Source organism: Carassius auratus, chromosome 10, assembly GCF_003368295.1.
Source record: "Carassius auratus strain Wakin chromosome 10, ASM336829v1, whole genome shotgun sequence".
Lineage (NCBI taxonomy): Eukaryota > Metazoa > Chordata > Actinopteri > Cypriniformes > Cyprinidae > Carassius > Carassius auratus.
The window spans coordinates 19,803,483-19,819,833 of NC_039252.1; the positions used below are offsets into that span (position 1 = coordinate 19,803,483).

At 35.6% G+C, this 16,351-nt stretch overlaps 2 protein-coding genes across 6 annotated transcripts; one reads left to right on the forward strand and one right to left on the reverse strand.

Annotated features, from left to right (window-relative positions):
* The first annotated feature begins 806 nt into the window (after positions 1-806).
* Positions 807-3,473, forward strand: LOC113110210 (U11/U12 small nuclear ribonucleoprotein 35 kDa protein). 2 transcript variants are annotated; one of them, XM_026274277.1, is made up of 2 exons: positions 807-1,036; positions 2,533-3,473. In XM_026274277.1, the coding sequence occupies exon 2, from the start codon at positions 2,533-2,535 to the stop codon at positions 3,295-3,297; it is 765 nt and encodes a 254-aa protein (XP_026130062.1). In that variant the 5' UTR covers positions 807-1,036; the 3' UTR covers positions 3,298-3,473. The 2 variants fall into 2 exon arrangements, with proteins under 2 accessions (XP_026130062.1, XP_026130061.1); XM_026274276.1 differs by lacking the exon at positions 807-1,036 and adding an exon at positions 1,077-1,521.
* Positions 3,474-3,776: 303 nt separating this feature from the next.
* Positions 3,777-16,146, reverse strand: rilpl1 (Rab interacting lysosomal protein-like 1). 4 transcript variants are annotated; one of them, XM_026274282.1, is made up of 9 exons: positions 15,637-16,146; positions 14,083-14,233; positions 11,415-11,533; positions 11,015-11,260; positions 9,492-9,662; positions 8,738-8,892; positions 7,979-8,083; positions 6,869-6,956; positions 5,490-5,627 (listed from the first exon to the last, which is right to left on the reverse strand). In XM_026274282.1, the coding sequence occupies exons 1-9, from the start codon at positions 15,922-15,924 to the stop codon at positions 5,622-5,624; spliced, it is 1,329 nt and encodes a 442-aa protein (XP_026130067.1). In that variant the 5' UTR covers positions 15,925-16,146; the 3' UTR covers positions 5,490-5,621. The 4 variants fall into 4 exon arrangements, with proteins under 4 accessions (XP_026130066.1, XP_026130068.1, XP_026130067.1 ...); XM_026274281.1 differs by lacking the exon at positions 6,869-6,956 and having other exon boundaries at positions 3,777-5,627; positions 15,637-16,145; XM_026274284.1 differs by lacking the exon at positions 9,492-9,662 and having other exon boundaries at positions 15,637-16,145.
* Positions 16,147-16,351: the final 205 nt, after the last annotated feature.

Below are 16,351 nucleotides of genomic sequence, written 5' to 3' on the forward strand. Positions count from 1 at the left end.
TCAAATGATCCGCGAAGCCGCTCCGAACTCCCGAACTGATTCAAATGATTTGCGATCAGGCGGCAAGGAAGTCGACCGGAAGTTGAAGTCAGCCGGGTGCCACCATCTTGTAGCAGAAGAACTTCACTTGCGTTAGCATTCCCATTGACTCACATTCATTTTGGCGTCACTGACAGCGAATAACTTTACATCTGAGGCGTTTAAAGACTTTTTCCGTTTTTCCTTTATTTATTTCTAAAGATACACGACAATGTATAAAGGACTCCATTACCTTCTGTTACATTATCGCCCCGTAGAAACAGTTTTTGTAAAAATAGGCTAACGATTGCTTCATAACCACTCGACTCTCTGTCGCATTACCGTACAGACAGGAGAAGCTCGCAGGCAATTAACTTAATATGGCGCACTGGCGTTACATTTTAAAAGACTATACAAAATAATTAATCTAGGATTCTGCCATATGTTGCCACCCCTCAAAAATGCCTGCCCCCTTCTCGCCACCCCATGAATATTTTTCTAGATCCGCCCCTGTATATATATATATGGTTGGAGCTACATTGTTTGGCGGAAGAATACGGTTTATATTAATATCATTGCACTTTATTTTATCTGTTATAAATTTTCGGATTCACAGGGCTTACTGCTATTATAGGTTATTCCATATATTTAGCAAGGTTTCACAAAATAAAACAAAGCAAAAAAAATAATAATAATGATATTAATAAAAACATTATTCTTCCGCCAAACAATGTAGTTCCTCAGAAACGGTTGTGGTTGTTTCTCAATGGCTCTGGTTTGTGGAGTAATTTACAAAAGCTTCGAATGCGGCTCAACCAATCCGAATCTAGGACCGGAACTATCGTTTTTGTAAATTCACTGTAAACCACGGATTTTTGGGGCTTAATGATTTATTTAAACACACACAGAGACGCAGTGGATTGCGCAGTAAACCGGATGACGTCAGAGACGCGAGCACGGCGTGTCGAGCAGCACAGCCAGTTTCCACACGGACAGTTTTAGAAGACGCGCACACAAGGTTTGTTTTCGTGCTTTTAAGATGTTATGTCAGATTATTCAATATATAGATATAAAAACCGGAATGCTTAGGGTTAATGAATTCAAAGCATATGAGTTCGAGTCATTAAATTAAAATTGTACAGCAAGCGATTTCTTCGTGATTGCTTCCATTGGATTTTAAATGACTGGATAAAGTCAGCTACGTTAACCTTGGTTTGGTAACGAATATAAAAGCAGAATCCTAAAACCCAGGGAATCGTCTAGACTAATATATTAATATATTTTGTTACAATTTGCGTTTTTTTTTATTAAATCTATACAATCACATAGTAAAACTAACTGCAACTAACGTACAATTAAAAAGCGGAACGTCCCAAACAATTTAAAACAATTTTATAACATGATTTTACTCCACAACATCAGTCGAGTTTTTGAAACAACTTCATTTTGTGAGCTGATGTGATGTTTTTGTCCCAGAACGAGGCAGATAATACATTCTATATGGTAATAAAGGCTATGTCGATTTTACATTGGATTACAAATATACTTTATTATTCTTATCAATTCTATGATTTTATAAATAGACTGAAGAATCATGGTGGGAGAATATGATGTCTTATTTTAAAAAATAAAATATTTATAGAATATATTTAATATAAATATAAATATGAAAAATAATACTTCTTTCTAAAGAAATTTTTGAACTGTATTTGCTCAAGAATGTTTTGAGTTTTTGAATCAAGATTGTTCAATACTCTGAGCATGAATGTTAACTTTTTTTTATTTTTATAAAATGCATGAATAATACATATATTATTCTAAATGTATTATTTTTTTTATGTAAAAAAATGTCTAACAAAATGCAAAATAATACACATTATTTAAATTTATGTCAGTCTTTTTTGAGTTTACCATTTCTTTAAGAACTGGATTCTACATGAACAAAAATCATATACATCAAATAAATTTATTTAATTTATTTTTATCTACCTATTTCTATAGGAACTGGATTACACATGCATGAATTAAAATATATATACATATACAATATATATATTATTTTTCTAATAGTGTTTTTGTGTTTTGACAAACTGGGGTTTGCATGCAAAAAATGTAAAAGTTCCTGAAAAACAATACATATACAATATATATATATATTGTTTTTCTAATAGTGTTTTTGTGTTTTGACAAACTGGGGTTTGCATGCAAAAAATGTAAAAGTTCCTGAAAAACGTTAACTAATATATATATAGTTAACATTTTCCAGTAATTTATTAGTAACTTAAATAGTTTAGGAAACATTTTGCATGTGTTAATTGCATAAATTATTGTACATAAATAAAATTATTTGTAATCTACAAACCTTTAAATAGAAGTATTATAATTTTTTTTAAATTGCATAAATCATTTTAAATTGTTAACTAGAAACGTTTAAATGTCGTAATTTTTTTTAGTAATTCGATATTGCATGAATTATGTAATCTATGAATTGTAACCATAACTCTCCACCCTCAGATGATGAGTGAGTGGAGTCCTGTGGCGACGGTTTATGACCCTCTCAAAGCGGGCAGCATCGATGGCACAGATGTGGAGCCCCACGACAAAGCCGTCTGGAGGGCCATGATGGCCCGCTACAAGCCTAACAAGGGTGTGACTGGTGACCCTCACCTGACACTGTTCGTGGCGCGCCTGAATCCACAGACGTCTGAGGACAAGCTCCAGGAAGTCTTCTCCAAGTTTGGAGACATCCGCAGGGTCCGTCTGGTCCGGGACATCGTGACAGGTTTCTCCAAGTGTTATGCCTTCATCGAGTACAAGGAGGAGCGTTCGGTGAAGAGAGCCTGGAGAGACGCTAACAAGCTGGTGGTGGACCAATACGAGCTCTTTGTGGACTTTGAACAAGAGCGGACGCTCCAAGGCTGGATTCCAAGGCGACTTGGAGGAGGCCAAGGGGGCAAAAAGGAATCGGGTCAGCTGAGGTTCGGAGGCAGGGATAGACCTTTCCGAAAGCCCATCAATCTGACATCCATGATGCCCCAGAACAGATCAGCGGATAGATGGGATGCCTCAAGTGCGAGGGAGGAAAGACAAAGAGACCAAGAACAAGATCGGGAACACGGACGATGGCGGGAGAGGAAAAGCGACTGGGATCGAGGGAATGATAGAGGTTACTACAAAGAGAAAAGAGACTTGAAACACCACCGGGACCGAAGCCGAGAGAGAGACTCCAACAGAAAGGAAGACAGAAGACACAGAGATTCTTACAAAGATCGAGAATGAAGCTTTGCATACAAGACTTTCTTGTCTTATTCTAGAATTTTTTTTTTTTACACTGATGTGAATTTAGTTTGAAATAAAAGTTTATCTAAACAATAAAGCTTGAAGTAGATAAGATCATTTTTCAGCAAGGATGCATTCAATAAATCAAAAGTGATGGTATCGACATTTCAGATTAATGCTGTTCTCATAAAATTTCTATTCACCAAAGAAACCTGAAAAAATGGTTTCCACAAAAAAAACACTTTCAACAGTGATAATCAGAAATGTTTCTTGAGCAGAAAATCTGTATATTAGAATGATTTGAGTAATTATGCTGAAAATAGAGCTTTGATCACAGGAATTAATTACATTTCAAAATACATTAAAATTTTAAATGGTAAAATTTCACAATATAACACTTTTTTCTGTATTTTCGAATACATTTTTATCTTACAAATAACGTTTCAATGTCTCAAGTGGTTTAAAATGAAGAGCAGAAGTTTCTTACAGTACATGGTATAAAATAGTTTAATACACGATGAGATGAGTTATGCATAATCCTTCATAATGATACATTTGATCCAGTTCTCGTTGCTGGATAACATTCTCAGTTGAGTGGGGTACTAGCTGTTCAACAAATGATTTAAGACCCACAGGCATGTGTTTTTCTAGCTTACAAAGCTGCCTTTATCAACACACTTTAACACAGCCACACATTTCCATGCTTTCACTCACACCTTCTATTATTGCCAGTGGAAGCACCATTCAAGCAATGCAAAACTGCTGGTGAAGGACATTTGTCCATGTGATAGATACTTCAGTTGCCAATGGTAAACTATGGATTATTAATATTGTTCTGCTTTAATGTGCTGCAGACACACTTGATGATGCACGTAAAGCTTTGTTTCATGATTACAGGGTTTAAGGACTTAAATTCAGAACCTGTGACATGCTGTCAGTTACCACCGAAAATGCGTCCGACTTGCCACTCAGTTTATAAACATTTTTTTTTTTTTTACAAATCATGTGATAACGTATGTACAATAGAAGTATATGGGGCAATACAATTCTGAGAAATATTAAAATACACACAGTTTTGATATGTAAATACAATAACGTTTTTTACATTTTAGGGTCAGCAAGATTTTTTTTTAAAAGGATTCAATTAATCAAAAAAGACAATCAAGTCATTTATAATGCTTCTATTTCAAATAAATGCTGTTCTTTTGAAGTTTCAACCCATCAAATATACTGAAAAATAAATTGATCACTTTTTACACAAAAATTTTAATATTTTTGAACAGCATATAATGATTTCTGAAGGAGCATGTGACACTGAAGCCTGAATTGATGATACTGAAAAGTCAGCTTTGATCACGCAGAAAAAAAATGACATTTTATAATGTTCAAATAGAAAACACTTGTACTAATATTTCACAATATTACTGTTTTTAAATTACATTAAATGGTAAAGTATAATCTTCCTACAAAACACAATTCACTGCACTGCAAAAACATGAGAGTTAATAAAAGGGTTTTTTTAAGAGGCACATTTCTCAGATCTTAATGTTTTGCCACATACACCTCCATATCAATTACATTACTGGAAATATAATGCTTGCTGTTACAAACTGAGGGACAAGTTAATGTTTTTTCTGTGATAACACAGCATGTCATAAAGGATGTCAATAGAAAGAATACTTGATATTCTTTTAAATTCTGTGTGCCAAAAGAATCAGGCTACTGTGCAATTTCAAAAAACATAATTCAAAATATAATGCCACCATCCTTTTCAGACAATCTCTGGCCTGGGCGTAGCAACCGAAAATTTAAGTCTCACATTTGTTCTTCAGCCATGTGCATATTTTCACTCATAATTCAATTTGAATTAAAAATAGATACGTATCTTATCTACTGAAGGCATCTTCTCAGAATAATGTCTGAGGTCTATTCGTCCGAGTCATCTACTTAAAGTTGTCGTTTGCAATAGCAATAAAATGTCTAACTATCTAACAAAACAGGCACATAAAACTCCCTCACAGTATCTTTGGGTGAAGGTGAGGGCCACAATCTATCAGTAAGTCTAAACGGCCTGTCCCCCATGTTCCCTTTGTGAGCTCTTGTCTCATCGGCGAGCGGAGGTTGTGCTGTGAAAGTGACTCTGAAAGGGAGGGTCACATGGTGCAGGTTAGCGGTTAGTGGAGCGTTGTGTTCGTTACATGTGCTGTAGTGCCTCCTGGGCCTGTTCTGTGTCCACATCATCTTTCCCCGCCCACGAGCCGAAGCCGTCACCTAACTGCGGCATCCTCCTCTGAGAGCCTCGGGTTTTGTCGCGGGAAAAGAAGCTAAACCTGTGAATGTAAGACAGGGCATCAGCAAGACTGCTTTGCATTTTCATGCATGAATGTGTTTGTAAATGATGTTTATTCAACTACATTGTTTCATAAACATTTTGGAGTTGATGGGTTATGTTCCCTATGTCACTTTTGAGCACTCAGGAACATTAAGTGTTATTTTCTATTGATAATAATGCACAGTTTATTGCTACACTACACTGACTGCACTAAGAAATAACATATCACACCAAAATAAAAAATATAAATAATAATTTGTTTTGCATTGTTTCCCTTTTTTTTAATAAAAATACATTCAAATACATGAATTCTAATATAAAATAAAATAATTTCAACACTGTACCTTAAATTTTTTTTTGAAAGCAAACATTTCATATATATATATATATATATATATATATATATATATATATATATATATATATATATATATATATATATATATATATATATGCATTTTTTCCCCATTTTGCAGTTAGTTTGTATTGCTTCAATTAGCGTTTATTCTCATAAAAATGTCAAAAGACATACATATATACATTATACACACACACACGCGTTTATGCTTTTTTTGTCATTTACAATTACTTTGTACTTTTATTGCCAGTTTAATGAAGAATGCAAAAAAAAACTATTAAAATACATATATTGCAATGTATATATAAATGCATTATATATGTATTTATATGTAGTATTATATATAAATACATTTTTCCCCTTTATTACTTTTTTATTTTGGCATGAAATAGGAGCTACATATTTCAAACTACTGTACCATAACCTCATCCCTACAGTCTCATTATTGTCTGTCCAGATCTAAAGTTACAAAAACCATCCCACAAATGTTTGCTGTGTGTGTATCTGTGCTCTTGCATGACACATTTCAGCTCATACAAGCAGTGATAACCAAGCGTTTATTCTCCCTACGCCTCTATGAAGCACTCTTTAGTCGCTAGTACATAGAAACAATGTTACGTAGTTGTTACTGCGTAGCCTGAGTGTTAGAGGAGTGAGCGGGAACTTGATTCTGACTGGCTGATTTTAACGATCCTCTTAGTGATTGGTCGCACAGATAGCCCCACAATCAGCCAATCAGAATGTGCTCTTTTACAGTCAGAGACTCTAATGGGGGTGGGGGGGTGGGTGAGATGAGGGGGCCATGCAGCTCCATCACATGCAGGGAGGATAAAGTGTTAAAACAGCAAAGAACACAAAGGTGAACCACCAAAAGGTCGTACAAGGGAAATAAGTCGTCTGATTGGCTGTAAAGTGGGGTCATCTGAAATCAACCCAGCCGCCACCATCGGCATAATGGCTGTGAAGATCCTGTTACAAAGAGGCACAGATATGAAGAGTTGAGCAAAGAGAAGATACACCCAGAACCACCTGTAGTATCAGACTGCTTCACTGCTTAGTCTTGCATTTCAGATGCATGTGGCATTATTAATGATGATCATGCCTTAAGATTTTAGTAAAACACGGGTACATGGATGCCAACATGTGTCATAACATGTCATAAAACTCTAAAGCTACAAAGCTGTAGTTTAGTCAATATGTAACTGTTTTTCATTGGTCTTGTGTTTCTTTAGCTTGTGTTTTCTTAAGCTCAAAATTCCCAGGGAAATGCATGCTCTGATAAAATGCATACTTGGACTGCAATGCAAGTTGCTTTGAATAAATGCACACCTTAACATTCAGAATTCATAAATACATTAAAACATTTTTAGGTAACATATTTGCACTCTTGATGCAAAGGGGTCAAATTGTGCTGATTTTGAAGAATGAGGGCCAGATTTACTAACAGACAACGCATATGGCTTTAAACACTGCGGTTCGGGTTTACTAAAGACACGTAGGGAAAAAATAAGAGCTGAAAAGGCGTGAACAGTCATTTTTGCAGCTGACCTGCTTTTGAGCATATGCATTTGGAGGAGTATTCCTTTCAGGCACTACATTTATGGGAGGAGAGTATTTAAATAAATCATGCAACATGATTTACTAAGGTTTGTGCTAGTCAATTTACTGCTGTTTGTGCCTTTATTTACTACCCAAAAAAGCATTTCTTATTGGTTTTGCACCTGTATTGTAAGTAATTACACACACCTTACTATCACTGGCTCTGTTTGTCTGCACTGCTCTTGGTAACTTGCATTGTGGAAATGATCTGACTGCATTTGTGTTCTTTATTTTGTGCATTGTCAGTTAATCACCCACAGAACTTTCCACTCCCATCGGTGCTTTTATGGAATTGTGCTCTCATGCTTATTTGCACAGTTTAGAAAATCTGGCCCTAAATGTTTGTAATATAAGTGTGTGTGTACATGATTGGCTCTTGTAGCAGTACGCACAGTCGTTTTATCCCCGACTCGGGCTGAAAGTTGGAGCGTGAGCTTGGCCGGAGGGTAGGAGACGGGTCTGGGAGCGGCGGGCCTGATTCCTCTTCCTGTTCATCACTGCAAATGTGATCAAAACATAAGTCAGCAGTTCAAATTTCAGATTTTTCTCACAATTGCGATTTCATATGACAATGTAGATTTTTTTTCTCTCCACGTTCTAAGTTTACATCTCACAATTCTGTCTTTTTTCTCTGAATTCTGAGTTTACATTTCAGAAATCAGTTTTTTGTTTCTGCCATAAAATAAAAAGTAAAAAAGGCAATTGGGACTCATAATTATTCTTCTCGCAATTGCAAGTGTACAACTCACAACTGGGATATTTTTATAAATTTTCGGGAAATTCTGAGTTTAAATTCAGTTTCTTTAGTTTCTGCCATGGAATAAAAAGTAAAAAGACTTTAAAAAGAGACTTTTTATCTCAATTCTGAATTTTTCTTGTGATTGTGAATGTATATCTCCCAATTCTTTTTTCTGGCGATTGTGAATTTGTGTCACACTATTCTCACATTTTTCTCAGAAAATTGCATATACCTTTTCTATATTTTTATGCCGTGCAAAAACAAGCTTTCATAGATACAGTGTTATTAAAAAGTATAACAGTAATATATTTCATGAATGCATACATTTCATATACTTATTAAACTATTATTTTGTACATTTTAAAGAGATATAACTGACGTTAACTTAACGTTAAGTTTTAAGATGGTTGACCTTTTGTAATATGCGATTTCCTCTTGCAGCATGAAGACTTTAGCTTTCAGCTCATTGCGCTCATGCAGGACGTCTCGCAGCTCTTGCAGGGTAAACCGCGGGCGGTTCGGGTCATTTGGATCTAGAGAGGACATGTCGTCATCACACATCGCCTCCTGGTGGATGACAGGAACACTTACAGTCATTCACACTAGCTTTTACATTGAGAAACTGGCTGCTGAGGAGGTTTAAACTTAAGTCGCACAAACAGTTTCATTATCAGAGCATCCACAAAACAACACAAAAATCACCTAGGGTCAGCTGCATAAACTATCATAAATCGGTCTTATTTGTATTGATTATCCTTAGGCAACTACTTCTTTAGACAGTCTTAACATGGTGGCTAAGTTTATGCAACTAGCCTATGATTTCACTGCTGTTAATGTACAACAGTATATGAGTGGTGCTTTATTTATCCATCATCATATGATTATGATCTTTGAGTTAACATTTGATTCAGTCACATGGTTTGCATTCAGCACATACACTTGCACACATGCAGGCTGCTTTAACAATGAAAGACTTTAACCGGTCGACACTCTTCCCAATGAGAGTGTACCTGTGTAAAGGACTGAAGTCATTAGTGCACAGAACCAGTCGCACACTCTGCAGGGTTGTTGTTGCCCTAGCGTGACTCGTGCAAACAGATGCAGATACGAGTCAGGTGTTAGTTTCCACTCCATGCTATCCTTAGAAGCTGCCCCTATAGGGTTACCAATAAAAACGCAGCCTCCTCATCATCCTTCTCCTCCTCATCATCATCTGTCAGGGCTCCTGGGGGCCCGGTGTGGGGGATGAAATGGAGTGGAACTTCCTCTGTCTCCAGGCCCCCAGCGAGGAGCTCAGAAGCTAAATCCTGACCCCAGGTCGGGGCTGCTTTAGACGACTGTGGTCACAGACATGTGGATTGCAAATTGCAACCAACATTTTATCGGGAGAATTTGCTTTAGTGAACAGTTTAAAAAAAATGGACAGATCAAAATAGCACAACATCTGAGTAATAAAAACACAATCAGCTACAGTTTTGTTCTTTTCAAATTTCCTTGCAAAAAAAAAAAAAAAAAACGCTATTTTTTTTTCCATGCATCTCTCACATTAGAGATTCAAAAAAAGATTAAAGCTATAACTTTTTTTCTGTTAATATGATTCATCTAAAAAATTTTATTTGATTACACTTTTCTATTAAAAAGATACACTACCGTTCAAAAGTTTGAGGATGGTAAGTATTTTTTTGAAAGACATCTCACCATGGCTGAATTTATTTCATTAAAAAATACAATGAACAAAGTAATACTGTAAAATATTATTGCAAATCAAAAATAATTTTTATAAAATATAATTTATTCCTGTGATGCAAAGCTGAAATTTCAGCATCATTCCTCCAGTCTTCATTGTCACACGATCCTTCAGAAATCATTCTAATATGCTGATTTTCTGCTCAATAAACATTTCTTATTATTATCAAATCAATGTTGAAACCATCTGTGCTGCTTCATATTTTTGTGAAAACTGATTTTTTATTTTTATTTTGATGAATATAAAGCACTTACTTGAATTAGAAATCTTGTGTAACATTATAAATGTCTTCACTGTCCGTTTTGATCAATTTAATGCATCCTTGCTGAATGTGAATAAAAGTATTAATTTCTTCTTCAAAAAAAAAAACTTTTGAAAGGTAGTGTAAATGAATACAATGCACACAAATTCCATCGCTTTTTCACTTATGATATTTCAGATAAAGGTGATAAGCTTTGATAATAATTAAATTAAATCAAACAAAGACTAATGCAAATACTTTTGAACAAATGTACCAGTCCATATGTTTTTAACTGTCATTAACTTACAAACAATCCATTTAAACATTATATGAAGTAAATGTGTGCACTGCACTGAATTTAACAATGTTAAACATATTCAATTAACCTCAAAAGTTCACAATTACATACAACTTGCATACAAAGCCATATACACATTCCACTGATTTTTATTCTCATCCTTGTTTCCTCTGTGACTCATTCTGACTCATTATGGACACCATGTGAAGATCCTGACACTTTAGATCACACTTCCTTCCTCTAAACAGATATAGAAATGACTGGATGCTGCAGTCTCAGTGCATTGGAATTAAGCAAAGATGCAATGGAAAACTTCATATTCTATTTTCTCAGAGAGTTCATGAGTTTCTAAACGTGTGAGAAACCAACACAATCAATGCAGCACTTGTCTACATTCATCTACCTGTGCAGGTGAAGGTGGTCCTACAGGCTCCTCCGTCTCAGTGCTGGTCTTGCCCTGCTCTTTAAGGCGCTCCTTCAGACGGGCCACTTCCTGTCGCAGGTTGCCCATCTCCTGCTGCCGCGCCTGCCCAGACGCCTCCAGCTCCACCTTCTGCTCGATCAGCGCTTTACCCTGGGCCTCCACCACCGTGATCTTATGCCTCAGGTCATGGTTGATCTTCATCAGCCGGTTCAACTGCTGCTGGAGCTGGAAGAAACACCATTTGTGCCACATTAAACCTTTTTCAGCATAAGTTTTAATGAAGACTTTCGAGATCTCTTCATCTTGCTTCCTTGAGATATGTCTGTGCATTGACTGCTGCTAACATTAAGATTTGCTCAGGAAGAACATGGCTCTTTACCGCTTCAATGTCCTCGTTTTTGAGCGTCAGCTCGCGGTCTTTGGCACGGATCTCGTCTCGCTGTTTATCTACAACTTCCTTCAGCTTCTTCATCACCTGCCGTTCCCTCTCGGTCATGCCTGGCATCACATAAACAAAATCCACACATGCAGCGTCATTTATTACATAGAGCAGTGCTTTTCAACCTGTGGGCCACCAATTACTATTAAAATAATAATATTTTTAATATATATAAAAATTTCTAAGTAATAACATAACAATTTCATATATAATTAAATAACAAAAAATAAATGTTAAACTGTAACTATGCTTCCACTATTCGAGCTCGCTGATTGGTTTAAGAATAAACCGCCAATTTATCTTAGATATTTTTGCTGCATATGCTACAGAACAACAGCAGTTGTTGAGTTATTTTCTGTTTATTGCCAGTTCATTCAATAAAGACAGTTAGCAATCTAGCTTCTAGTTATTAACCCAACCAAAGCGAGGTCAGTTAATTTATAATAAATAACATATATGAAATTTTTCATGTGATCGACACATTAGCATGCAGGAGGTTTCAGGGTGAGGCTTTTGTTTTGCATGGGACAGGTCAATGGAAATAAGGACAGACATAAGAAGTCTGACAGTCACTGTAAGCAGATAACTTCCTGACTGAGAGCCCATGTTGCTGCTCCTAAAATAGATGTGTGTCCGTGCGGAGAATCTGACACACAACCACTGACACACTTCACGTTTGTCATGACCTAGAAATTTAATGTCACATGTTTTCAAGGAATATTTACAGTTATATACAACTTAAGCTATATTACCTTAAAAAAAAAATTAATTCCTCCCTCACACTAAAACAACAAAAACTTTTACAAAGTACTGCATATATATATAGCATTCAAATAAAATTTTGTTTACTTATGTGTAATGTGTATATTTATTATGGACATATAAATACACACATGCATGATTATACATAAAGACATGTAAATACATGTAAATATTTAAAAAATATATATATATACTGTATGTGTGTGTATTTATATATACATAATAAATATACACAGTATACACAAATAAATAATGTAAACAAAAACTTATTTTGGATGCGACTAATCATGATTAACCAATTGACAGCACTAATATCTGATGTCAAATTATTTATTTTTTATTCTAATACTATATAAAAAATTATCCTATTAATACTTATATACATAATACTACTTATTTATAATTGTACTGATACTAATGTAAATTTTACATAACTACATTTGATATATTATATATAAATCTAAATTGATATTACATATATATAATCTTGTGTAAAATAAGTCTGCTAAGTCAAATACAGTTAATTTAATAATAATAATAATAATAATAATAATAATTAAATAATTATACATACATACATACATACATACATACATATATATATATATTATATTATATTGTACACACACACAAGATAGTTTTGTCAATATTTAATGCGTCATATTTTTGGAAAACACCAGCATGCCACAGGTGCTGTCCATGTGCATTAAATAACCAAGAATATTCTTTTTAAAGCTCATTATGTAAGGAATTTCCTGCATTCTCTTAACATCAGCATTGAGAGTGGCGCTGGAATGTTTGTGTAAACACTGAATCAGACTCGTCCAGCAGGACTGAGAGGGACACTGTTCTGCGAGCGAGTGTGTGTCAGAGGCACTGTGGAGTCTCTGTGCTGCTCATGGCTCGTCTTCACTCACATGGAGAAGGGACGCTTTGTGTGGCCTCTGTGTCAGTTCCTAAACAGCTGAAAGAATGCGTGAGAATTTCTATGCGCATGATCACACGTGTTTGCTTTTGTTTCCAGAAGAGGCATGCTGGGAAAATAGCATGCTGCTATGTTCCAAATGGAACAAATGCAGTACATAAAAATGCAAAGTGAAACAGCATTAGACATTCTTAGTATGATACATTGTTATTACATGACCTCAGTATGTCTCATGTGAGTGATGTTCACTTAACAGCATTTCTGCTGGATTTTTGAAAGTAAATTTAAGACTTTTTAAGAAAAAGTGAATAAAATTCTTACTTTTGAGTTCAAGATTCATGTTCAAAAGTTTAAGATTAATTACTTGAGAAGCGAAATGAAATGACATCAGGTAAGAAGTCTTGTCTTCTGTGAAAGTGATCAAAATCATCAAAGTAAGTGCTCACTTAATTCAAAGGGAACAAGTCACATTCACGTTCTTATTTGAAGCATAAACTCAGTTAATTTTGTTCAGTTTCTCAGAAAACAAGACTTTATATCTTTGTTTAGCATCTCAAGTTAATATATCTGTTGGAATGTTTAGAGATTAAAATACAGAGCAAGATATTTATTCTATTTTATGCATGCAAAATTTAATGCCATGACTTTATGATTTAAGTTTTTTTAAAGCCTTCATTTGTGAAAGAGTGAATTAAGACTTTTTAAGATACCCTGTGTAACCACAGAGCTTTTAAAACCTTGGAAATTTGTAAACCAATTTTGTGTAAATATATTGTTTTGGCCATCAAATAAAGTTGCATTCCATCTAATTAGAATATATAATATATATATATATATATATATATATTAGAATATTGTTTTCCAGACAGTGTAAGGCTGACACAAAGCCCTCTTTTTCCAAACCCTGAGCTTTGAGACTACCTTCCTGTTTCTGTATATCCTCTTCCGTCATTGGACACTCTTTGACGGACAGGTTGTTGAGCAGCGTTTTGTTTTCCTCCTGCAGCTGTGCGATCTGGGACAGAAGATCCTGGGCTTCTCCTCTCCACACATCCTCCACAAGCTCCAGCTCCTGTTCACACACACACACACACACACACACACGTCTCAGGAGCGGCTCACAAAACATACACGAGTGTATATTTAACACGCTGACCTTCACTGGAGTTACGTAACGTCTGAAACAATCAGCAAAAACACACAAAGCAGGAGCATAATAACATCTTCACAGAAAGACACGGACAAAAGCTGCATTCATAACTCTGCTTATGTTCACATACTCATGTTTTTACTCCATTCTTACATTTGTGTGAGATTCTCATGTGCTACAATACCACAGTCATGTACTATGGTAAAGCCACAGGATGCTTCTTTTTCTTGAAGTAGCATGTAAATAAACATATACTATAATAATATCGCAATCATTCAGTAAGCTTCAAGCTACCATAGTATCAGCAGAGTAGAATCTGATCCCCCCACACTGTATTATAGTACTACTTTAGTACATTTACATCAGCATCATAAGATTAGGATTTGTTGCAGATTTGCTCACTGTCCCAGTGGACATGATGTTACATTACATCATTTCCTGTACCAGACAGGAACTTAAAAAATCCCCATGCATGCACTGCTTTGTTCTGAAACACCATTGGCAAACAATGTACATACGTTCATACGTACTAAAAGTAGAAGAAAAAATGCAGAATACATTCAGTAAGGATCTGTTAAACTGGTTTTAAAAAAGTGACAGTAAAGACTTGTATTTTTAGAAAATATTTATATTTTGAATCAAATCTATTATGAATAAAATCCTGAAAAAACAAGCATCACAGGTAAAAAAAAAAAAAGTTTTCTGAAGGATCACGTGACACAGAAGACTGGAGTAATAATGCTGAGAATACAGCTTTGCATCTCAGGAATATATTACACTTTAAAGTAAATTAATACAGAAAACAGTTGTTTGAAATTGCAATCATATTTCACAATATTACTGTTTTTACTGTACTTTTGATTAAATATTTGCAACCTTGATGAGCAGAAGAAACTTCTTTAAAAAAAACAATGTATCTACATTTTACATTAGAGCAGTCAAGTTATTGTGTTTTAATCTAATTAAATCACATATATAATTAAAATAATATTCAATAAAAATGAAATATTTATGCGCAATTATGCACTTTAATATATTTATTATTGAATACATTTATAGTTTTATATATAAAATAATGGATAGATAGATAGTAATTTAATTTGAATACAAAAAATATTTATAAATTAAAATGTACATACTTTTTATGTTAAATAATTCGAATAGTTGTATATATACAGTATGTTGTGTCGTCACTGAAAAGCGATGCACATTAAACTAGTCACCTGTCTGTTTGATTCTGTGCAATCCTAGTGTGAGTAAAACAGTTAAATGAACGAGCTGGTTACTGAGATGAGGTCAGTAGATATTGTCGTCTGTGGAAGCACCTTCTTATGTTTCCTGTCCTTCTCCAGCCGCTCCATCCGCTCCAGCCGCAGTCGGTCCAGCTCCAGACGCAGCTCCTCGGTCTCTGGACTGATGCTGTTGCGGCTCACCAGGACCTCCAGGATCTCCAGCACACGGACCACTTTGGGCATGAGTAGGGACAGAGCCTCGCATCCGTACTGATCGATAATGCGCTCGAACTCCTGGCCCACGACCGCGGCGATGTCGTACACGTCCATCACGTTCAGATCCGCCACGTTCTTCTCCAGCGCCGAACCGAAATCCTCCATGACCGTCTCTGAAGTTCGTTTCCTTACAAACTTTCTCAGTCCCTTTCAGTAGCCAAACAGATACCCAAAGCCCTCTAAAAACCTTCTAATGACACCCCGTCAAGGTTAAAATCCCATTTCGGGGTATTTTTAGGCAGAATTGGAGCGAGATAAGAGTTGTCCCATTGCGGTTCGGTTTCCCTGCCCTTATTTATTCCTCAAAGCGGCGTTTTACGTCCCGCGCGCATGCGCACAGCAGCGGCACACGAGCGCTGTGAAATCACTGTCAAGCGCCACACTGCCCTACAATATTGGTCATAAACTCTGTTTACAATAGATTTTGTGTTAACTCACTGTGGCTAAATCCGTGAAGTGATTTTTTATTTCCATTGTTAGATCAAAGTATCAACGGGTTGTTTACATGTCAAGCAGAGACTGACGCATCAGT